This window comes from Galeopterus variegatus, unplaced genomic scaffold (assembly GCF_000696425.1).
Source record: "Galeopterus variegatus unplaced genomic scaffold, G_variegatus-3.0.2 Scaffold516, whole genome shotgun sequence".
Lineage (NCBI taxonomy): Eukaryota > Metazoa > Chordata > Mammalia > Dermoptera > Cynocephalidae > Galeopterus > Galeopterus variegatus.
This window is the reverse complement of record NW_007726627.1, coordinates 231,298-256,135: the sequence shown is the minus strand read 5'-3', so window position 1 is coordinate 256,135 and position 24,838 is coordinate 231,298. Positions and strand designations below refer to the sequence as shown.

General features: G+C 38.2%; 1 protein-coding gene across 1 annotated transcript in view; it reads right to left on the bottom strand.

The window, feature by feature from the left end:
- The window catches only part of WWC2 (WW and C2 domain containing 2), a 131,941-nt gene that overhangs the window by 18,417 nt on the left and 88,686 nt on the right, over positions 1-24,838 (bottom strand). The window contains exons 17-21 of the mRNA XM_008569600.1: positions 22,820-22,947; positions 14,843-15,041; positions 13,332-13,496; positions 11,976-12,068; positions 7,690-7,932 (exon numbers count right to left, since the gene is read on the bottom strand). Of these exons, the coding sequence (XP_008567822.1) occupies positions 7,690-7,932; positions 11,976-12,068; positions 13,332-13,496; positions 14,843-15,041; positions 22,820-22,947 (828 nt within the window). The remainder of the gene's footprint in view (positions 1-7,689; positions 7,933-11,975; positions 12,069-13,331; positions 13,497-14,842; positions 15,042-22,819; positions 22,948-24,838) is intronic.

Below are 24,838 nucleotides of genomic sequence, written 5' to 3'. Positions count from 1 at the left end.
TAACAGCATCCCCAGATGATGTTCACAGTAGTGATCTAAGAAAATAGTAGGAATGATACAGAGAAAGCTGACTACAAATTATGAAGACAACTGTCTCAGCTTTTAATGGTGCTTAATTATTTAGACATACCTTCATGTTTAGTTAAGCTGTAATTTTCTTGATGAGAACTGGAAAATGAATATTCTTATGTTGAATCAGATACCTCTAACACATCAGCTCAAATCCTCTCGACTTTTCCTGCTGCCTTGTGATCATCAGCTCTCTGTGGGGCCTGGTGGACTTCATAAAGGTGCAACTAGTGTTTCTCCTCATGTCCCTTCTCCAGTACCTGCCACGGGCTTTCCTTTCAAAGCCAAAGTGTGCCATGAGATTGCTTGGCAGCCATATAATGCACACAGTAGAACAATTCTTTCTTTTCTCCTTTCTGAGGGACGACTGTGAGATGCAGCCTGCATGGTTTCTGGGGGCTGGTCCCATGGGAGCAAGCAAGCAGCACATTCCCCAGCCATCTCCTTCCTTGCCTCTCCTCTGCTCCCTGGGGCTGCACCTCCTTAGTGATGTACTAGAACATAAGTGTTTATCTCAGGCTCTGCCACAGTCATCAGAGAAAGCTCCTTGGGTTCTTCTCCCTCATTATCTTGGTGGGCAAACTCATTTTGAAACCAGCTAAGTGTTGGTTCATCAGATAATACAGACCAGAAATCCTCTATTAAGATATAACTAAATTTCTAAGCAGTATCATCAATGCAACCTATATGAAGATGATTACAATTATTATTAGAAGCTTATTATGAGGCCAGAATCATGCATAGATATAATTTAGTAAATAAACCACCACAAATTAATATAAAAATAAAGCACTATTTTACAAAAGAGAATTGCAAAGTTTCACTCTTTTTAAAACACTTTTCATAGCTGGAACAAGACCTGTTAAATATCCGGCATTGGGCAAAGCAAAGGGGGTCTTGACCCTCAAATCTTTGCCTCTTGATCCAAATTGGTGAGGCCCATGATCTTTGACTTATTCCTGGGCAGTTCTGATCTCAAGTGACCAGTTTTTACCCTACCTGAGTGAGCACTGCCACATGAGTGACAGAAGACCTGTTCTGTGAGCAAAATGCATCCCATGAGGCTTGAAAGTGAACTCTACTGGAAAGTAAAATCTGCTAGTAAGGCCAACTACACTCGGCTTTGTACAGAAGAGTGCTGGATTATGTTGAGATTTAAAAAAATCAAAAACCCCACATAGCTATGGCAGCCCCCATATGGAGACATTGGTAAAATCTGCTAGTAAGGCCAACTACACTCGGCTTTGTACAGAAGAGTGCTGGATTATGCTGAGATTTAAAAAAATCAAAAACCCCACATAGCTATGGCAGCCCCCATATGGAGACATTGGTTCTGAGGCAGGCAGAGGAAATGGTAGTGCCAGTCAGGCATTTCAGCCAGCACCCATGTTCAGATGGTGACTTGCAAGAGAGATAATCAAATGCTAGCAATTAGGAGATGAAAAGAAAAAATATCACCCATGCCACACAAATGGTTGCACTGAATGACAGGGATGACAATTTTCAAAGAGGTCACTTACAAGAGAATTTAGTTCAACTTCATTTTATGTTTGGAAAGTCTACCTGACATTTCTATGTTTATTTTTGTCACTGAGAACAGCATGATAGGTTGGTATGACAGGCATGAAAAATACCAAACAAACAAGGAGCATCAGGGATCTTGGCACCCTTGGAAGAGCAAATTGGCCACTTTTCCCCTATCACTGCCATTATTTTCCTAGATCATGACTGTGAACATCGTGTGAGATGCTGGTAACAGAACAGCATAAAACACTCCTGTGTCAGAACAGTCTGTCAGAAGAGTTGAGGGTCAAGTATAAAACTGCGTCCTACACAAGGACCCTAGGAAATACTAACTGATTTGATCTGATATCTCTAGACCCTGGTACTCCTGGAACTTGGTCCCAGAGCCACTGGCATAGGCTGGACCAAGGGTGCCCACACGATGGCTGTGCCTATCCCTGAGGGCAGGGGACAGGCCCTCATGTGGCCAAGCTATCCTGGGGCCACTGACAGTGCCCACTAGTCAGTTTCTCATCACACTGTATAGGTTGTACTTACTTACCTATTCACCAGTAAGTCAAGGTGAAATCCTTTATTCTAGTGGCAGGCAGGGGGCAAGCAAAACTTAAAATCATGGCTGGTAAACAAGATCAGCCATTTTAATGAGGCAGAGGAGATTTCTGTCAAGGTTGGATGGAATGTCTACCAGAAGGCACTGTAATAGGAGCAAAGGTGGATTTTACATGCCAGGCTGAAGGTACCACAGGAGTTCGACAAGGAGGATTTGTACGAAGAGGTTGGTTTGTTTTTTATAGGGAATACCTTCTGCTCAAGTTTCACAAGAAACCCCTCTCAAAATTTTCTGTAGCTGAACCAAACACACATTTTGACTGGCCCATTAAAGGACAAATCATTAAAATGAACATGTGTGTATCAAACATCAACCCTTACCTGACCACAGGATTTCAGAGGTTGACTCTGAGCAGCATGTCTAAGTCTGCCCTAAAGATTTCCTTGGGTCGAAGAGGTTGGTTTGTTTTTTATAGGGAATACCTTCTGCTCAAGTTTCACAAGAAACCCCTCTCAAAATTTTCTGTAGCTAAACCAAACACACATTTTGACTGGCCCATTAAAGGACAAATCATTAAAATGAACATGTGTGTATCAAACATCAACCCTTACCTGACCGCAGGATTTCAGAGGTTGACTCTGAGCAGCATGTCTAAGTCTGCCCTAAAGATTTCCTTGGGTTTGTAGGGTCCTATATTCCTTCCACTTTCCTTCTACTTAGAGTAAGATAAAATCCAAGGATTTCTTTAGTGTAGAAGAAAAACAAGTCACCCTCATAACCCCCAAACCTTGAATCATCCATCAACAACAGCAATCTTAGGAGAATCCTACAATGAAAGGCAATTAAAAAAAAACAAAAACAAAAAACAAAAAAACACTTAGTATATTCGTGATACTTTTACATTTGAAAGAATCCCTTCATCTTCTATTTCAGTCAGTATTAGACACACTACTTGGATTTGCCAAAGCCCCTCTCGCTTCATTTTGTGGAGACTGGGAAGGAGCCTCCCACTCTAGCTGCCCATCGCCCATCATTGCTACACTACCCTTCCAAAGAGCAACTCTCTAGAAACCTTTGGTGGCTCCCCACTATGTAGGCATTCAAGGCTCTCAATAATTTTGCCCCAATCTACCTTATCATCAACTAGGTATTCACAGACTAGGCACGAGAGATATGAAAATCAAAATGTGTTAAGATACATCCCGTATTTTTTACTGTGCATTTTCAACTTTTATTTTCAACACTGAAGTCCTTAATCTACCTGGAGCTGATACTTGTATATAAGGCAGGGACTATCATTTTTCCATACGAGTTTGTTTATCCAACAGTCTGTCCTTTACCCACTGGCTGACATGCCACCTCCATCACACAGCAATGCTCTACACACACGTGTGCCAGTTTCTGAGCTATTTCATGCCATAAGCAATCTCTTGATTCCCCCACCAATTCCATACTAACTACTTTAGAAGTTAGATAAATCCTGATTTCTTATAGGGCAAGTCCCTCTCCTTGTTTTTCTTCTCCAGAAGTATCTTGGCTATTCTTTGCCCTTTATTCTTCCACTAATTATATCAACATCCATAATGATTCATGTAGGCATTTTACTGGGAATTACACTGACTCTTTTGTACCTTTTAGGGAGAACTGACCGTCTCCACAATATTAATTCTTCCCCTGCATCAGGGGTTGGCATACTATGGCCTGCCATCTGTTTTCTTTGAATAAAGTTGTATTAGAACACAGCCACAGACACTTACTTACATCTTGTCTATGGCTGTTTTTGTGGTACAATGGCAAGTTGAGTGGTAGCACTAAGACCATATGGTCCAAAAAGCTTGAAATATTTAGTATATGGCCCTTTATAGGAAAAGTTTGCTAACCTTGGCTCTCCATGAATGTGGTAAATTTCTCCATAAATTTAGGTGTTTTTACATTTCTCCTCATAAAGTTTTGTAATTTTCCCGACACTGTACTGCATATTTTTGTCAAATTTATTACTTAATACTTGACATTCTTTGATATTGTTGTAAATATTCAAAATTATATTTTCTAGTTGTTTCTGGCTGATGTACAGAAATGCAAGAGACTTTCATATCACTCTTCTATTTACCCTCTCGTTAAAGTCTCTTATTTGTAATAACTTGCAGATTTTTTCATGCACACAACCGTGTTATCTGCCAATAATGACAGCTTTGCTTTCTCCTTTCTAATCTGCTTCTACTTTTTTTCTTGCCTGACAGCACTGATTAGAATTCCTAACCCAATGGTGAACAAAAGAGTGTAGTGTTGACTGTCTTGTGTCTTATTTTAAAGGGAATGATTCCAAAGTTTGTCTATTTAGGATCACGTTTGCTTTAGGATATTCTTTATCAAGTTAAGGAAGTTTCTGTCTCTTTCTAATTTACTGAGAGTTTTAAACATAATGTGTTTTGATGTTTGTCAATATTTTCCCACATACACTGAGTTGATCAATGGTTTTTCTCCGTAAGCTGTTAGTTATTAATTATATTAATAGATTTTTTTCTAATACTAAAAAATCCTTACACAATTCAACATGGTCAAAATGTATTTTTTATTGTTGGATTCTATTTACTGATATTTTAGTTAGGATTCTTGTATTCACATTCATATATGAAACTGGCCTATGATTTTCCTTTTTGATAATGTCTTTGTTTAGTTTTGCATCAAGGATGTTGGCCACATAGAACGAGTATGGAATGTTCTCTCTTTTTCCAGTGTCTGAAAGAGTTTGCATAAAATTGAGATAATCTGTTCTTTGAAAGTTTGGTGGAACTAGACTATAAAATTAGACCTTATATTTCTTGGATAGATTTTTAATCACTGCTCTCATTTCTTTAAGAGTTATAGAATTTTCAACCTTTCCCCCCCATTCTTTCTTCAGTTCTAATATGTTGTCCAAACTGTGGTCATATATTTTTGATAGTATTCAACTATGTTTTAAATCTCAAATTTATCTGTAGTTCTGTTCCTTTTCACCTGTATATTATCTTTATTTGTATTTTCTCTTCATCAGTCTTGCCAGAGATTTGTCTTTTTGTTGTTGTTATTGTTTTCAAAGAACAGATTTTTTACTTTATTGAGCTTCTTTCTACACATGAAGATTAAACAACGGTCAAAACAAACCGCAGTAACAAGTAATTTATGAATGAATTTTAGCATTATGATACTAAGTGAAACAAGTAACTCAAGTAACTCCTAAAGTTTTTATAATTATTGATACTTAGGAATCTCAAATTTCATACCATGACAAACTAGAAAGAAACAAGCAACAAAAAAACCCGAAGACGACAAGTTCTATTTATACCTATAGTTGCAAAACTCCAGTCCAGCTTTGAAAGCCTTTGACTCATAAGGTCAAGACTGTGATGCTTCTCCATGATATTAAAGTAAGTTGAAGTCAACCAAGCATTTGAGGTTATTGCTAATGTTGCATTAAAAGACCCAAGAGTGAAAATGATGGTTATCATTATGGAGATTAGGTCATTTCAGCTTTTAACTCAATTTCCCATTTAGTAAAAAGGCAGCCTACTATGGGCCCCACTCTCCTGTAGGCTATTGCCCAGAGCCCTTCAATGTCTGGAGCCATCTAGACCTTTACTAATGTAGGGTCCTGTGCCTGCCAGGCATCTCATCCCCAAGGGATGAAGTTCCGCTACCTGCTTTCAAAGCCAGTTTAAGTGCCACCACCTCCATGAAACCATTCCTGATCTCCCCAGAAAGCAATTTCTCTTGTGGACCTGGGGAGTCTGGCTCATCTCCTTTACTGACGCACCACAGCATCTAATTATCCTGTATTCACTGTGGTGTCAAACATAAGGCTGACAATTCAACTCCATACTAAACAAACATTTACTGAGGTCCTATTGTGTGTGAAGGCTTCTTTCTATCAGGTGGGATATAATACAGATAGGTAATATGTTTTGTTGCTCCCTGTATTCACTGTGGTGTCAAACATAAGGCTGACAATTCAACTCCATACTAAACAAACATTTACTGAGGTCCTATTGCGTGTGAAGGCTTCTTTCTATCAGGTGGGATATAATACAGATAGGTAATATGTTTTGTTGCTCAGAGTTTCTTTAAAAATTATTAGTATCTGTAATTCCTAAAATTCATTCATTAAGTTTCTGAATTCCATCTACGATTAATAGCACTGGTCAGCTACATGATTTAAACTTTCCCTACAGTTCCATATACAACAAGATCTCAAAATAACTTTGGGCCAAAAAAATAAAAAAAGTTTATATTACAAACAACATTTTCTATTAGTTTAAGGAAGTGCCTCATCTATTTCAGATTCCCATCCAAAGGGGTTGAAAAAAAAAAAATAATGTCTTGGCATTTGTAATATTTCAGCTATATGGAAAATTCTATTTGTATATTATATATGGATGTGAACACACATTTCTATATCAAAATATAAATTCTAATCTTGAGAGAATAAACCCATTTCATACGTATGCAAATTCTTAAAAACTTTATAATATTTAGGTGGTAGAACAATAGAAATGGTCTCTTAAAAATACCCTATTTTTTAATCAGTGATTTTATCTTATTTTGTATAATTGTCAGGTGAAAGGCAAGGAAGAATACCAGTAATGAAGTGTAATCTTTCTTGAAGAGAAAAAACAAAGTGTAAATGTAGAAACATTACAATTAGCAATGTCCTTACAATTAATGTGGTTAATGAATCTTAAAGAGCTATTAGTAGAAAATTCAAGCACAATGTGTCATTTATGTTGAGTTATACTATTTGCCAAGTCTCATGTTGAGACAGAGAAAAATGCTGAGGAGAAATTACAACAACCATTTCCCCTGCAGCCATACTCCCTTCTTGCCAGGCGGCCAGTGGCCACCAAAACTGCAGCTGTGGGGTGGGGTGGTGGGGGACCTCTTATCTGCACCTTGGTGGGTCATGTTACCATTATTTTAGCAATATTCTGGGTAAAAATAAAAAGCCTTGTTATAGAGTTTGGATGTGTTGTCCCCCCAAAACTCATGTGGAAATTTGATCTCCAATGTGGCAGTGTCGGAAACTGAGTCATGGGGGTGGATTCCTCATGAATGGATTAATGCTCTCCCTGGGGGAGGGGAGAGTAATGAGTGAGTTCTCGCTCTATTAGTTCCCACGAGAGCTCGTTGTTTAAAAGACCCTGGCACCTCCTCTCTCTCTCTTGCTCCCTCTCCCCATGTGATCTGCTTGTACCTGCCGGCTGCCTGTTGCTTTCCGCCATGAGTAGAAGCAGCCTGAGGCCCATGCCAGATGCAGCTGTCCCAGAATCATAAGCCAAGTAAACCTCTTTTCCTTATAAATTACCCCATTTCAGGTATTTCTGTTATAGCAACACAAATGGACTAAGACACCTTACAATAGTGGGGAAACATGTGTTCCAAGTTCTAGAAAAAGGGTCTGAAGACTTTTGAGCAAAACTGAGGTATAAGTTGGATACCTTCTATAGGGTGGGCTTTAAAAAGATGACCTTTGTGCAAGCTCCTCAGGGATGACAAGACACCGAGATCTGTACCTGCTTCTCAGCTTGTTTCAGGAGCTTCTGGAATCTCTCATCCTCCAGCACACCTGGTGGAAGGTCAGTCTCTCCTTGAGCTTTCAGTTCTTCCAGCTTTTGCCTCAAGCCCCTCAGGGCCTGCAGCTCATCATTGAGGCGACTCTGCCGGGTTAGAGATGCCTGAAGATCCAGTTCTAAGTCTAGAGATGTACGCACTGGGCATTCTTGCGCTGTTCTTCTCAGGACTGGCTGGCATACCGTCTGGATAGTTAAAAACAAAACAATAACAAAACACCCTTACTATATGGGCAGTGATTATTCTGTTTTTCCTCCTTCCTGGCACCTGATAGGATTGTTCTTCTTTGCTCCCTGGAAGTGATGGTATAACCCTCACTTAGTGCTTTAAGTGCCACAGTAAGTTAGGGAAGGGACAGACCATTCAGGACTGGGCAGACTAACTTGAGGAAAAGAATTTAAACTAGGCTGGGGCAGACTGCACAAGCAGAGGGGAACAGGAGGTATTTCTTGCCTAGACTGTTGGTGGTGGGAATGGAAACTAAGAGATGACTAATAAGAACTGATACTTAAGGGACTCAAACTTGGAAAGTACTCTAGTTTGAAGATCTGGAACAATGGTGGTGCTCATGACAGATGAAGAGGGAGACAGCCCATATGTCCTTATTTCCTAGCCTTAGCCCCAGTCAGAATAGCTTTTACTGTCTCCTCCTTTTCCTCCTCCTCCTTGTCCAGCACATATTGTATGTTCACTAAAAATTTAGGGGCAAGGCTTCTGTAACATTCTTCTTCTTCTTAGGTTCCCTTTATTCAACCTCTGCCCTCTCTAACGAAGTATTACACAGTAAGAATCACCTAGACACCCATTCTCTTTGAGTGTGTTATTCGTGTCTAAGAATCAGAAATATTTGCTAGTAGTCACATGCATGGAGCCTTTCTAGGACCTCAGTGTTCAGTGGTCTGCTGGTAAATGATCAAAAACTGCTCCTTGCCGGGGGGAGGGAACACTGGTATGTAAGTGTTGCTGATTTCTATCGTGTAAATACTCCCACCGTAACTGTTCTCAAGCTATCAATGTGATGTCACTGGATTGAGAAGAGACATGCACAACTGGTATTCGTGGGCCAGTATGAGGAGGGACCAGCACACCACTGCCAAGGAGCACTCTCTAATCTCCTGACCCACAGGTAAACCTCTTACTGATCTTTGCAGATGCTTTTATTCTCTTACACCTCTACACCTTTTTCATGCTATAATTTCTAAGTCAGAATACCATTCCTCACTCATTTCTATCAAACTGTATCTATTTCAAAAACCATTCAAGACCGGATCCAGAATAAAGATGGTGGAATAGATGGTCCCCAGCATCACTCTCTCCCACAATCAACCAATTTACAACTATTAAACAGCAAAGACTGCCAAGCTGGGGCTGCTAGAGCTCGGGGAAGAGGAGGAGAGACCTATGGAGATGATGAAGGTGGGAGAAGCTGCAATGAGAGGAAGAAGGGACCACCCCAACCGTTTTGAGCCCTGACCATTTCAAGGCTGGCCCTGGTAAGCACACGGAGCAAGAGCTGGCAAAAAATGCAGCTGGGCCCTTTTGTGAAGTTGCTTGGTGAGTGCAGGAGAAAGGAGGGCCTTAGTGCCCCCCAGGCCAGGAAGATCACTAATGGGGTTCCCGTGGACCCACATATGGGTGAGGGGCCACAGACAACTGAAAAAAGGAGCCACTCAAAGGCTGGTGAGTCATTGCAAGGGACTGGTGCATGGCCCACCCCATGGGAAGTGTTTTGAGTAGGGGCAGTGAAGGGGAAGGGCCCACTGGGGGAACACTGGGGCACAGCAGGGACAGTTGATCTGCCCACCAATCAGCACAGGCCCACTCAGTGGAGACTGGTCAGGAATATAGAACTGCAGGACGTGCAGTTTGCTGAAAAGACTCAGGCCCAGACCAGAGTTTCCACACAACCCAGATGTACTGGACCTCACAAGGCCCAGAAGTGCTTACAAGGTCAACAATTAAAATGTGAGCTGCACAAAAAGCCTTCTCCAGAGAATCAGCAGCAAAGCAGCAATTTAGCTCAACCACACGGCTCAAGTGCTGGTCCCCACAGGAAGTTCCCCCATTTTAGATGTAAGCAAAGGACAACAAATGAGTTCCAGTTGCAGAGTTTAAGTGGTGGGAACAGCAAATAATCCAACACAGAACTGAAAGAAACCACAAAACCCCCACAGATCAGAGACAAATTTCTGCTATTAACCAGTAAAGGTCCAACACCTTCAGAATTCACTGTAAGTCAAATATCAAAGTTCTGATATTAACCAGTAAAGGTCCAACCAAAGAACACCTATAAAACCTAGAAGGGCTCCCAAGCCAGGATGAGGGGTGTCCAAGGGCCTCAGCCACACCCCTCCAATGCCATATCCAGCCTGGCAATGACCAACCTGCCACCGGAAGCCCACTGGGCCCCCAAGCCAGCATGGGGGTGAGGGCCTCAGCCATGTCTCCTGACATTTGAATCCAGCCCAGAGACAACTGTGCCACCACCAGAAACTCCCCTGGCTCCCAAGCTAGAGCTGGGGGGTCCCATGAGCTTCATTCCCCCACCACCACCCCCCTCTGCTGCCCTCCACAACCAGGCCAGCAAAGGAGCTGACCATGGGCCAACCCCGCCCGTGCACCTCAACCTCTGCTTCCCTCCCCCACCTTCCTACTGCTCTACGACATCTTAGAATGTAAAATAATAACAATAATAAATAAATTTTAAAAAAAATTCAAAAACCATCTCCTACATAACGCTTCAGGATTAACCTTTGTCTGGTTAAAGTAGTTCTAATAGCTAAGTTTATCAATAACCCAACTGTTTTTAGCTTCATTCGATGTATAAACACTTCTGGTTAAAATTTCTGAGTGCAACCAATCTGTAAAGTATGAGCTCGTTAAGAAAGCAGGCAATTGAGAAAGCAGTTGAGAAGAATTTTCATCCAGGATGATAAAAATTTAGGTGCTTTTTAAGCATAACGTTTGGTAATGTGAAAGATCTATACCTCAGAATTTCCTGAAAATGCTGACTGCTAAATAAATGCCAGCATATCTGCCTTTAGAAAAAAGAAAAATGCTTTTATTACCTTCAGGTAACTAGGAAGTTAAGCTGAGGGAGACAAATGCTGCTTAGCCATACATCTAGTCCTCTGTACAGAAACCAGAGTGGCACTATGACAATGATTCCTCTAACTCTCCCTCCCAGTCTCCAGACCCAGTCTTCCTGTCCACAGTGCCAGAGCTCTGCCCAACCTAACACTCCTCATTACCTGTGTGTTTTCCTGCCCCGGCGTCATTTCAAGCCACCTACTGACAGCACTTAGTATGCACCCTATCCCCCAAAACCTCCTGCCCCAAAGCTACCATTTTCTTTTGAAATTTTATGCAGGCACCGAGATCACAGACCTCTACCGTGAAGCCTTTCAGAATTCCGACCAGATGAGCTCATTCCTTCTAACACCCTGCATGCTTTTAACAGTCTCCTATGCACCTCTGAGTCCCTCTTCTAGACCGTGGACTCCTGAAGGTGGCGACCTCACTATCCCAAAGCTCAGTCACACGCAGTGCTCTGATTTCCAAACAACACATTTTAAGCCAAAATGATAACAGTAAACAAGTAACTTTCCTTTAGTTATTTCAGCTGTTGGTAAGTAAACAAGAATTTCTGAACTATTTGAACAGTCCAAACTTTTAACTTGTTTAAATATTTCCTCATACTTATCCATAAAACTCATCCAGAGACCAACAGTCTACAGGAAAACTTGACCTGAGCTGCCACCCACATTAACTTTAACCTTCTAATATCTGTTTAAGCAAATTACAAAAAGTGTGTATTCCTCCTATAATACCATAATGTTTGCTCCTTCAGAAAAGGCACTGGGTTTTACACTCTTCCCACAGTTGCTCAATAGCCAGACATGGGGTGGAGACACAGCAGCCATCATCAGAAATGTGTTCAGCCTACTGTCGATACACTTAAGAACTCAGCAAGCCCCTTCTCCAGAGACACTGCAAACTAAAATTCCAGCCTTAATTAACACAGGTTCCAAACCAGGGATGAATGAATGCTCTCAAGCACATCCTCTCTGTCTCTATAACTGACATGACAGTTGCATCTCTGTCTAGTCACGGTGGCTTCATTCAACAGCATGGAGCACTAACACTCAACAGTTTTGGAGTTTATGTTTTGCAATTCATGATTTTGGATTGGTCTAGGACAGTGGGATGTAGCAGAGGGAATACATACCCTTTTGACCCTCAAACTGCGCCGTTCAGTGGAGTTTCTCACAAACAGTGATTTTTTAGCCAGGGTTGAACTGTCACTGTCACTTCGATTTAACTGGCAACAAAAGATTAAAACAAAGCAAAACAAAAAAACACTAATAAACAGAGGGCATGTGGAAGTTCACAACTGAGAAGTTTATCAAATAAAGCAAGTAGTAATAATATGAGTTTATTTCTGTAAGAAAATCCTCCCCAAACAAGCTTTTCTCTATGCTTTTCTTAAATAACTTCATTTTCTTAAAAAATTTAAATAACTGCATTTTGATAGCAGTTATCAAAAGTTGTATGTTAAGTATACATTTTTAAAAATAAAATTATCCTTTGTATTTTTGGCTAATACGTGATATTCTTTTCTTTAAAGAAAGGTTTGCATAAAGTACAGAGCCCAAGGTCAAAGTTAAGACACAGTCTGTGCTATTTAGAATACTCATAGCTCAGACAGCCCACACTCACATCCTCCCCTAGTTCAAGTCTTTGCTGAAATGTCACCTTATCAAAGAGGCCTACTCTGAAATCCTACTTATCTTAAATTTAACCCTCTTAAATTGCTCTATTTTTTTCCTATAGCATTGATCCAAGGTACTTCATAGTTATTCATCATATTTATTGATCATGGTCTGGCTCAACTCACAAGAATGTAAACTCTGCAGGGTTGGGTCTCTGGGTCTCTTTTGTTTCTGGATGAATCCCAAGTATATAGGAAAGTACTTAATAGTGGGTGCTTAACAAAAATATTCATTGAAGTGAATGGATAAATTTAGAATTTTAAAAGTATTTCTAACTCATCATATAATATTAAATCTATCTTACTATAAATCACAAATACTTCTAGAAGCAGAATTTGGTAAGTTCATGCAAATCCCACAATTTTCTTTACAGAACTATAAATGTGATTCTAGAGTGTCTAGAGGCATTAGTAAGAGATGATTTTTGCTCTAAAATCTAATTCACAATTTTCAGTTCAGCAGGACTAACATGGTTTGAAATATGTATGGTAAAGAGCAGAAATATACAAAATATATATCTCAAAAGTCACTTTAGGTTTCTAAGTACAAACTCAAGTCCAAATATACTTAGCACCCAGATCCTTAAATGTCACTTATTTACTAAATAAGTAAATCATGTTAGAACCAATGAGACATTTAATTAAACCAATGAGTGTGATATTCTGCATATATTTTATAACACTTCTAGCCACTAGTGTTTGTAGACAGACTTTGAAGATTCCCAGTGTGCAGTGTCTTGTTGTTAACAGGCTACTCACTACCAGGGGAAGCAGCTGCAGTCCTCAGTGCCCCGTACGAACACTGTACCTTACCCTGCAGATGTACTGGTTCCGCTCTCCCGGAGAAAAAGTTTGTGAGCGCACTATCACACTGCTCCTCACAAAGGGATGCTGCCGAGAACTCAGGCTGCTGCAGTCTTTGGGGCGAACTGCCATATTATCATTAACTGCTTCATCAGTATTTGTCTCTTTATCAACCTACAAGAGAAGTTAGTAATTTGTCAGGAGCTGAGAGATATGTACACATTTATGCTCCTTTCTTCTAAGTATGAAAGGAATATCTAATGTTACAACGGAGACTCATCTAGCACTAGGCCATTCCTGAGAGAAAGGCTTTGCATTGCAGAGAATAGTACGTTTGAAAGAAAGCTGGGAAGAATGGTTTTCTACTGAGTTCTTGGAAGTCACCCATAGTAGGTAGGATGATACCTGTCCAACAAGGTTATCCATCAATAGAGGTGTCAGCTCCAACCATTAGACTTAAAAATGAAGGTTTACATTTAAAGAGGTTCTATAAAAAAATCTTATTTGGGAATATATCATTATTAAACATTATTCATCTTTCTGATTAGAATTTTTTCAGAATAAAAAATAAGCAAATATAAGAAAATAAAAATACACTACAAGGTTGTAGATTTAAATTAAATGTGCAATTATACATATATGAATATAACAACTGTTGTGAAGCTGAGTATGGATTTTTACTGAATCTTTGGAAATGCATCAAAAATAAAATTTAAGTAAAAATGGAAGTTTCTCAAGATACAAACTCTGTAGGCACAGACAGATGTCTATTTTTCACTTATAGGTATAACTCAATTCCTAATCTGCCTCTTGATGAAACTCCCCTCAGAAAGGGTATAATATTATTTTCACAGGGATAAAGAATTGGAATTTTCTAAACTTCATTACCAACATCCCAAGTGTGCCAGCATCCTCAAAGCTTGAAAATAATTTTCCCTATTTGGGGACGGCAGTCTTAACACTTCTCTCACTTACCTAGCAAATTATCTGTTTAATAACTTGGCTGGCACCTGTGCCTAAACCAAGTCATCTGCCACCTTCCAGAGGAGACTGCAATCAGAACATCATTTAACATAAATGAACTTAAAATGCCTGCTTCATGTTTAAAATAGAAATAAACTTATAACATATGTCCAACTTGATACAATTACCCTGCTTTTATCCAAGAAATTCAGAAAATACTTAAAAATATTCACAAGCAGTGTTGATTACACCAAGGTCAAGGGTTCAGATCTCCATACAGGCCAGCCACCAAAAAAAAAAAAAAATCACAGGACACTTATAGAGATCTAAACTATATTTCTTCTTATATCAACTACAAGTGGAGAATTAATATTTTTGGCCATTTAAAAACTTTAAAGCATTTATAATGCTTCTTAGAGCCTATTCCCACAAATGCCTTTCATAATCAGCTTTTGGCATATAATCCTAACATGGAATTACACCTGAAGAGACAACCATACATCTCCTTAGTCTACATGGTGCCTATAAGCTATGTGTTTTAGGAGCTGAATATTCACCAGGGTGGGTATTCCAGTAGGTGGCTGACTTCTAATGTCTTTGGCACGGTAGTTTTCTTTTCTACTCCTGTTTTCATTGATTTCAGGAACACTAGTGCATGAACTTAAGTCTTCTGTACAGCTACTGCCCTCTGGCAATTTAACTTCAGCCTCTTTTTCAGCCACAATTTCATTGGAGGCCTCTCTTAGCATTGTTAGCCTATGGTGAAGAAAAACAAACTTTAAGTCAAGCAGACATGCCCATGAACAGTACAACCTGGGCATGTTAACCCGTTATCTGAGAAATAAACAACAGTCTCATACATAATGACTCAAGCCATTTCTTTGGTTAAAACTCTTAACTAAATGTCTCATAAAAAACAAAATTCTCACTTTACTTCCTAGCAATCTGCAGCAAATTCACTATAATGTGATATTAAAAAGTTAAACTCATGAAAATTTGACCCAATCTCCAGATAATAAAATAAAAACATTCTGAAAATCACATCTACAGTTTAATGCCAACATGTAAAAATATTGACATTATAAAATAACATGGTATTAGTTGTTCATTTATTGTAAAATTAATCCTACAACAGAATGGAGTTACTTTCAGCTGAGTGAATAAAGACATAAGGATTAAAATTACCCACTACTGACCATGCTCACAGTCTAGCAGGGAGAACCCTGTGTAAAGTACTACTTTTTTAAAAAAATTTTTCTTTTATTTATCATTATACACAGTGTAGCTGATTTTCATAGCCCTTTACCAATTCCTCCCTTTCCCCTCTTCATCTCTTCCTTTCCCACCCCCATCAACATATCTGTTCTCGTCTCTTAACAAGTTCAAGGAATTATTGTGATTGTTGTCTTTTTCCCCTCTATTTGTTTATTTATTTATATTAATTTTTATTTGCTCTCACATATAAGTGAGAACAGGCGGTATTTCTCTTTCTGTGTCTGGCTTATTTCACTTATCATAATTTTCTCTCAGTCCATCCATGTTGCTGCAAATGGTAGTATTTCATTCTTTTTTTATAGCAGAGTAGTATTCCATCATGTAGATATACCACATTTTCCTATCCACTTGTCTGATGATGGGCATTTAGGTTGGTTCCAACTCTTGGCTATTGTAAATAGAGCTGCAATATCATGGAGTACAGGTATCCCTTCGACATGATGATTTCCATTCCTCTGGGTATATACCCAGCTGTGGAATAGCTGGGTCATAAGGCAGTTCTATCTGTAGTTGTTTGAGGAACCTCCATACCACCTTCCATAATGGCTGTGCCATTTTTCAATCCCACCAACAATGTAGCAGGGTTCCCCTTGTCTCCCCATCCTGGCCAGTATTTGCTATTCTCAGTCTTTTGGATATTAGCCAGCCTAACGGGAGTGAGATGATATCTCAATATGGTTTTGATTTGCACTTCCCAAATGCTGAGTGACAGTGAGCATTTTTTTATGTCTGTTGGCCATTCTTATATCTTCCTATGAGAAATGCCTATTCAGCTCCTTTGCCAATTTTTTAATTGGTTTACCTGTATTTCTGCTGTTAAGTTGTTTGAATTCCTGCATATTAATCCTTTGTTGGATGCATATTTTGAAATATTTTCTCCCACTCTGTTGGTTGTCTTCATTCTGTTGTTTCTTTTGCTATGCAGAAGCTCTTTAGTTTGACATAATCCCATTTGTTTATTTTTCCTTTGGTTGTCTGTGCTTTTGGGGTCATATTCATAAAGTCAATGCCCAGTCTTAATTCCTGAAGTGTTTCCCCTATGTTTTCTTTCAGAAGTTTTATAGTTTGAGGATGTATATTTAATTCTTTAATCCATTTTGAGTTGATTTTGGTATATGGTGAGAGGTAAAGGTCTAGTTTCATTCTTCTACACATGGACATCCAATTTTCCCAGCAACATTTATTGAAGAGGCAGTCTCTTTCCCAGTGTCTGTTCTTGGTGCCTTTGTCAAAGATCAGATGGCTGTAGGCATATAGGCTGATTTCTGGGTTCTCTATTCTGTTCCATTGGTCTGTGTGTCTTTTTTCATGCCAGTACCATGCTGTTTTGGTTACTATGTATAGTTTGAAGTCAGGTAGTGTTATGCCTCCAGCTTTATTTTTTTTGTTCAGGATTGCTTTGGCTATTCAGGGTCTTTTGTTGTTCCATATGAATGTTAGAATGTTTTTTCCATTTCTGTGAAGAACGTCTTTAGTATTTTGATGGGGGCTGCTCTGAATCTGTAGATCACTTTGGGTAGTATGGACATTTTCATGTTAATTCTTCCAATCCACGAGCATGAAATATCTCTCTATCTTCTTGTGTCCTCTTCAATTTCTCTCAACAAGGATTTGCAGTTCTCATCATAGAGATTCTTCACCTCCTTGGTTAACTTTATTCCTAGGCATTTTACTTTTTTGGTGACTACTGTAAATGGGCTAGCTTTCCTGATTTCTTTTTCTGCTAGTTCATTGTTGGAATATAAAAATGCTACTGATTGTTCTGTTGATTTTGTATCCTGCAACTTTGCTGAAATTATTTATCAACTCTAAGAATTTTTTTGTAGAGTCTTTAGGCTGTTCTCTATATAGGATCATGTCATCTGCAACAGGGACAATCTGACTTCATCTATTCCAATCTGGATGCCCTTTATTTCTTTCTCTTCCTTTATTGTTCTGGCTAGTACTTCCAATTCTATATTGAAAAGGAGTGGCGAGAGTGGGCATCTTTATTTTGTTCCTATTCTTAAGGGAAAAGCTTTCAACTTTTCTCCATTCAGTATGATATTGTCAGTGGGTTTGTCATATTTGGCTTTAATTGTGTTGAGTTATTTTCCTTCTATAACTAATTTGTTGCGAGTCTTTGTCATGAAGGGATGTTGAATTTTGTCAAATGCTTTTTTAGCATCTATTGAGATAATCATATGGTTTTTGTCTTTGATTTTGTTGATGTGGTGTATCACATTTATTGACTTGTGTATGTTGAACCATCCTTGCATCCCTGGGATGAATCCCACTTGATCGTGGTGTATAATTTTATGTATGTGTTGCTGTATTCTATTAGCTAATATTTTATTGAGGATTTTTGCATCTATATTCATCAAAGATATTGGCCTGTAGTTTTCTTTTTTTGTTGTATCTTTGTCTGGTTTTGGAATCAGGGTGATGTTTGCCTCACAGAATGAGTTTGGGAGAATGGCCTCTGTTTCAATTTTTTGCAATAGTTTGTAGAGAATTGGTATTAATTCTTCTTTAAAGGTTGGATGAATTCTGCAGTGAAGCCATCCAGTCCTGGGCTTTTTTTTTGGCTGATTACAGCTTCAGTCTCTTTGGTATTAGTTTGTTCAGGTTTTCTGTGTATTTTTGGTAGCTTGTGTATGTCCAGAAACTTGTCCGTTTCCTCCCAGTTTTCAAATTTCTTGGTGCATAGTTGTTTATAATAGGCTCTAATGATTCTTTGTATTTTTGTGGTATTGGTTGTAATGTCTCCTTTTTCATCTCTAATTTTTGTTATTTGGGTCTTCTCTCTACTTTCTTTAGTTAGCCTAGCTAAATGGCTTATCTATTTTACTTAATTTCTTGAAAAACAAACTTTTTATTTCATTGATCTTTAGTATTGTTTTTTTGGGTTTCCATTTCATTTAGTTCTGCTCTAATCTTAATTATTTATTTCCATCTACTAACTTTGTGGTTGGATTGTTCTTATTTTTCTAGTTCTGCAAAGTATTAGGTTGTTTATCTGCCATCTTTCCATTCTTGTGAAGCAAGCATTGATTGGGATAAAATTCCCTCTTTGTACTGCTTTTGCAGTATCCCAAAGGTTTTGGTATGATGTGTCACTATTTTCATTACTTTCAATAAATTTTTGATTTCCTGTTTAATTTCTTCTTGGACCCATATGTCATTCTGTAGAATGTTGTTTAATTTCCATGGATCTGTATAAATTCCAGAGTTTCATTTGTTATTGCTTTCTAATTTTAATCCATTGTGATCTGAAAAAATACATAAAATAATTCCTATTTGAGTTTGTTGAGATTTGATTTGTGACCTAATGTGGTCTATCCTGGAGAATGTTCCATGTGCAGATGAGAAGAATGTATATTCTGTGGATGTTGAATGAAATGTTCTGTAGATGTCTACCAAGTCCAATTGGTCAAAAGTATTGTTTAGATCTTGTGTTTCTCTGTTGATTTTTTGCCTAGATGATCTGTCCAATGTTGAGAGTGCAGTGTTTGGGTCCCCTACCATTATGGTGTCAGGATCTGTATCTTTCTTCAGGCCTAACAGTATTTGCTTTATATATCTGGCTACTCCAATATTGGGTGCATATATATTTATTACTGTTATGTCTTCTTGCTGGATAGATCCATTTTTAAATTATATACTGGCCTTCTTTATGTCTTTTTAGGGTTTTTGGTTTAAAGTCTATTTTATCTGACAAAAAAATAGCTACTCCAGCTCGTTTGGGGTTTCTATTTGCATGGTATATCTTTTTCCATCCTGTTACTTAGTCTGTGTGTGTCTTTACAGGTGAGGTGAGTCTCTTGAAGACAGCATACTGTTGGGTCCATCTTTTTAATCCAATCAGTCTATGTCTTTTCAGTGGGGAATTCAATCCTTTTACATTAAGAGTTATTATTGAAAGGTGTTGATTTATTCCTGGCATGTTACTGATTTTTGATTGGATGCTTTAAATATCTTTTGTTCCTTTCTTTCTGATGTACTGTTTGTCTTCTATGTTTGTTAGTTTCTTGAGACAGTAGATAAAGTTCTTTTCTCTTTATCGTTTGCATTTTTGTTTTACTGGTGGGTTTTGTTCTTTCCTGAATATTCATGGTAGTGATTGCTGTTTTTCAGGGACCAGGTGCAGTACTCCTTTGAGAATTTCTTGTAGGGCTGATTGTGTGGTGGTGAACTCCCACAATTTTTGTTTGTCTTGGAAATATACTGTTTGTCCTTCATTTTGGAAGGATAGCCTTGCTGGGCATAGTATTCTTGGCTGGCAATTTTTGTCTTTTGTTGTTTTGAATATATCAATTCCATTCTCTTCTGGCTTTTAGGGTTTCTGATGAAAAGTCAGCTGTTAGTCTGATAGGGGCTCCCTTACAGGTGACTTGATGCTTTTCTCTTGCAGCTTTTAAGATTCTCTCTCTGTCTTTCAGGTTTGCCAGTTTGACTATAATGTGTTTTGGAGAGGATCTTTTGGGGTTGAATTTGTTTGGGGATCTTTGAGTCTCCTAGATCTGCAGATCTGTACCTCTCTGTATACCTGGCAAGTTTTCTGCTATTATTTCATTGAATACATTTTGAATGCCTTTTCCTTTTTCTTCCCCTTCTGGAACACCCACGATTCAGATATTTGAGTGCTTACGGTTGTCTGCTATGTTAGATTTACTTCATTTTTTTAAATTCTTTTTTGCTTTTTGTCTGAGTTTTTTCAAAAAGGCCATCTTCAAGATCAGGAATTCTCTCTTCTGTTTGTTTTAGCCTGCTGTTTTAGTTCTCTGTTGTGTTTTTTACTTCATTGAACAAATCCCTCAGCTCCAAAAGCTCTGCTACATTCTTTTTCAGGGCAATTTCTTTGTACATTTCCTCCTTTAGGTCCTGGATACTCTTTCCCATTTTGTTGTGTTGTTTAACTGAGTCTTCTTGTATCTCCTTGAGTTTCCTTAGAATTGTTGCTCAAAATTCCTTTTCAGTCATTTCAAGGACTTCCTGTTCTATAAGATCTGGTATTTGAGAGTTATTATATTCCTTTGGTGGTGTCATATTTTCTTGATTTTTCTAGTATCTCTCCATTGGTATTTAGTTATCTGGTAGAGAAGTTACTTTTTCTAGTACTCTAGATTGTGGTTAGCAGAGAGGGAGCTCCTCTCACAGGTGTGGTTCATATATAATGATGGTTGAATGGGATGTTTTAGTATTGGATCCAGGTAGACATCATAGTGTAGTCTCTTTGTAGTTATTTCGGCCAAATTCCGTGTTGGAATTGTGTGAGAGTGCCTCTGTGACCTAGTCCCTGGGACACTTAGTATTTCCTTGTTGAGGTTGGTGACACTATATTGGTTCATCAGGACATGAGCAAGCTCTCAAATTTCAGGGGATAGTGCCTTGGAGTCTTGTTACTTTTAGATTATGGTGGGTGTTCTTGGGCGGGACTATTGGCACCCTGGCTAGCTCACCCTGACCCTGATGGGTGCACTGGGGTATACTAGTGCTCCTCGATTTGAATGGATGACTCTGGGTTGGTTTTCCGTTTTTCCTTTCCTCTTTCCCTGGGCTCCACTGGTGACTCTTCTTCTGTCTATGCCAATGAATGGTCAGCAGGTAACCTATGAGGTAGCAATGGCTGCTGTTGTGGCTGTGAGCTGTCCTTGTGGCAGAAGTTGCTGTGGCAGTGGCTGTCACAGCTCAGTCATTCCTTACTGGTGTCTGCAGCAGTGGCAGAGGGTGTTGCTGACAGCATAGCTGCCAGTCACTCCAGTGGGGCCTCTGTGGTGGCTGGGTGGGCCCTAAAGTACTACTTTAGAGTACTACTAAACTAACAGAAGACTCTTACTATCATATGATCTCATCTTTAACAAAAGCATGGCATTAATGTGGGTGGCTTTATAAGTGGTGTGATGCTCCAGAATATAAATAGATTAACAGTTTATACAGAATATATAAAGCAGGAGTAGTAGGACAGTTTAGAACACCTCATACTTTGTTGAGTTTCATGTTCATAGACAAGAAACATTTTTTCCATTGATAACTAAATTTCTAGCTTTAACTGTGATTGGTGACATACTGACAAATTGGCACAGACTAATTATTACATGTCTCACCAGCCATTAAGTAAACACAATGTGGAATCAGCAATGACTACCATGAGTTATAAATTCCTTTATTCACATACTGAGTATTTTTTCTGAAATATGTGTGAAACAAATTCTATGTTTTCCATACACCAGGAAAGCTTAGTATTTAAAGGTACTATGATGAACCTTATAATCACTCTCATATTTATTTTACAGTGCTCTGGTTTTTATTTACTTTAAAGAATTTTTGATAAGCACAAAGTATATCTGTACTTTTTACATCAGTATAGTAGTTCTTCCTTTCAAATGTCCATGTATGTCTTATTTATAATATACCTTGTCACTGAGTTTCTAAAAAGTTTTATATACACACATACACAGAACCGCATGTTATACACACACACACACACACACATGCATATATGTGTTAACGGTAGTTCAAACATAACAGTATAAGCAACTACATATAAAAAATTAACCCAAATGATTTCACATATATGCTTAAACAACTTTAAGCATTCACTAAAATTTGTTTTTAGAGAAAATACTGTAAACCAAGAAAGATAGCTAGTCACATATGAGCATACTTCAAAAAGCTCATGGAAAAATTAAATCAAAAGATAACACAAATCCTTCCATGAACTTTCTGAAAACCATTCATATATGAATCTGGACAAAAGCTATAACTACCCTTCTTCCCCCCTCCCCACTTTTTAAAGGATGGGGTATGGATACAGAGAAGGAAACAGAAAAAGAAGGTGAAAGTGGTAACAAATAGAGAAATGACTACACAGAAGCTGTTTTCTAAATATCTGCTTTGTCTTACCAGAGCCTAAATGGTACTTCTGGTAGTTTAAAGAAAAAGAGAGTCAGTTTTTAATCTATATGACTTTACAATGAGCTACCATATCTTTCAAAATCGGTAGTTTAGAATTAAAAAAAAAAGCTCAGAAAATAGTGTTTAAAATTACTCAAAGCAAGAATAAACAATCTGGCTAATATGGCCTACAATCTTGCCATACCTCCTTCAACTAAGGACCAAGTAGAGACTTTCCCTAGCCATAGCTCCCTGGGGCTGCACTGCTGTCCATAATTGTGGAGTAAGATATGAACTCATAAAGGTTTCACTGGAAGTTTCTTACGAGCAACTAAAAACATCCCCTTTGAGTTTCCAAGAGTGAAAGGAAACAAGTGTTTTACCAATCTCCATCTGGACCCCTTTGCTCCTCTTCTTGCCCTGATTCTTCTTCTTCTTCTTCTTGTGCTAATTCTTGTTCCACAGCCAAAAGCTCAGCTGATGTCCTTGCAAGCAAGGCTGACACTGCATCCTGGAGAATGTAAAACATATAACAATTAACATCATGCACTTTGAGAAATGATTTAAAAATTCATCAGATGGAGATTTATAATTTAAGCTGTGAAGAAGAAAGCTTGTACCAGGCTCAGCTCCCTGCTGAGAACAAACACAAGATCTGAATAAAATGAAACATAAAACAAATAAAAACTCTCAGATGTTTTAAAGCAATGAAAAGCAACAAAGGCAATAAGGAGTAGAGGGCCAAGATCCCAGAGGAAAGAGAAATATAGTGAGGTATCACTCACTGATGCTCTTTTCCCTTGACAGCATTCGTCAATTCTAGTAGTGAGGCATACAAGCTAAACACACTTTGTCTACCTAGAACTGTGGCGGTATCAGCAAGAAGTGAGGACTCGAACTGAGTTCAGGACTACCAAAGCAGTCAGCACACAAGGGGCCAGAGACAATGAACTGTAAAGTGAGCCCAATATTCTGCAGGATGTTCCTGTCAAAACATTTGGCATTCTTAAGCTGCATATGAGTAAGAGGCTGAGAAACAAAGTAAAAGCCCAGCTGCTAGGAGGCTAAAACAGTAAACAGATATTTCAGTGGTCTCATACGGTCCTAGGGTGAGAAAAATTGGAATTCAGGTCCCCCAAGTATTCAGGTAATCTGCCCATATTATAATTTGCCTTTCAGAAAAAATTTACATCTTCTCTGGAGGAAGATATCAGCTAGAGCCTCTACAATCCTTCATATATAATATCCAGCATTCCATCAGAACCTAATGACTGAAAGCCAAGAGAAACAATAGACAAAAGAGGCAGACCCACAAATGATCCATATACTTCAGGTGCTTAGAGCAGGAATTTAAATTTTTACAATTAATATGTTAAAAAAACATGAAATGATGAAGAATTTCACTAGTATAAAACCACATTAGCATATCAGAGTGAAACTGCTAAAAATCAAAGAAAAAGAAGAAACCTTATAAGTAGTGCAAGAAAAAAGGATACCTTACTTTCTAAGGATCAGAAATTAGACTGTCCTTCAACAGCTCAACAGAATCAGTGGAAACCAGATGACAATAAAATAATATATTTAACATGTTCAAAGAAATAAATGCCCACCTAGAATTTTGAATATGCGGCAAAAAACTGCCCTTCACAAATGAAGTTGAAATAGATACCAACAGGCCTGTACTAAAATAAATACTAAGGGGAATTCTTTAAGCAGAAGGAAAATGACTCAAATGGAGGAAAAATAAGGCAGAAAGGAATAGAATATATCAGAAAGAGTAAAAATGTGTGGAAATCTAAATAAATACCAAATGTTTAAATGAACACTAAATGTCAATAAAACAATAATAATAATAATATCTTGTGGGATTCAAAATACATGTGACTAAAATATATGACAATAATTACACAGGAGGAGGAAAGGAAAAAAATGCAGTTAAAGTCTTTTAAAATCCTTGCCCTTCTGAAAAAAAGTAAAGGTATTAATTTAAGGTAGTTTATAATAAATTAAGGATTCATGCTATCATCTCCAGGAAAATAGAAAAAATTAAAGACTGTATTACTAATAATCTAGTAGAGGATAAAATGAAATTTAAAAAATAGCTGATTAATTCAAAAGAAGGAAAAAAAGGAATGAAGATGGCACTAAAAGAAAATGAATAGTAAAATGATAGGTTCAAACCCAAATATATCAATAATACCCTTAAATGTAAATGAACTAAATACTTCAATTAATAGATAAAGATTTTAAGACTGGATAATAAATCAAAACCAACTATACACTGCTTGTGGAGCACTTTAAATATAAGAAGTCAGAAAGGCTGAGAGTAAAAGGATGGAAAGGATAAACCATGCAAACACTCACCAAATAAAGGTGGATATAGCTTGATAAAAAGGTTCAGT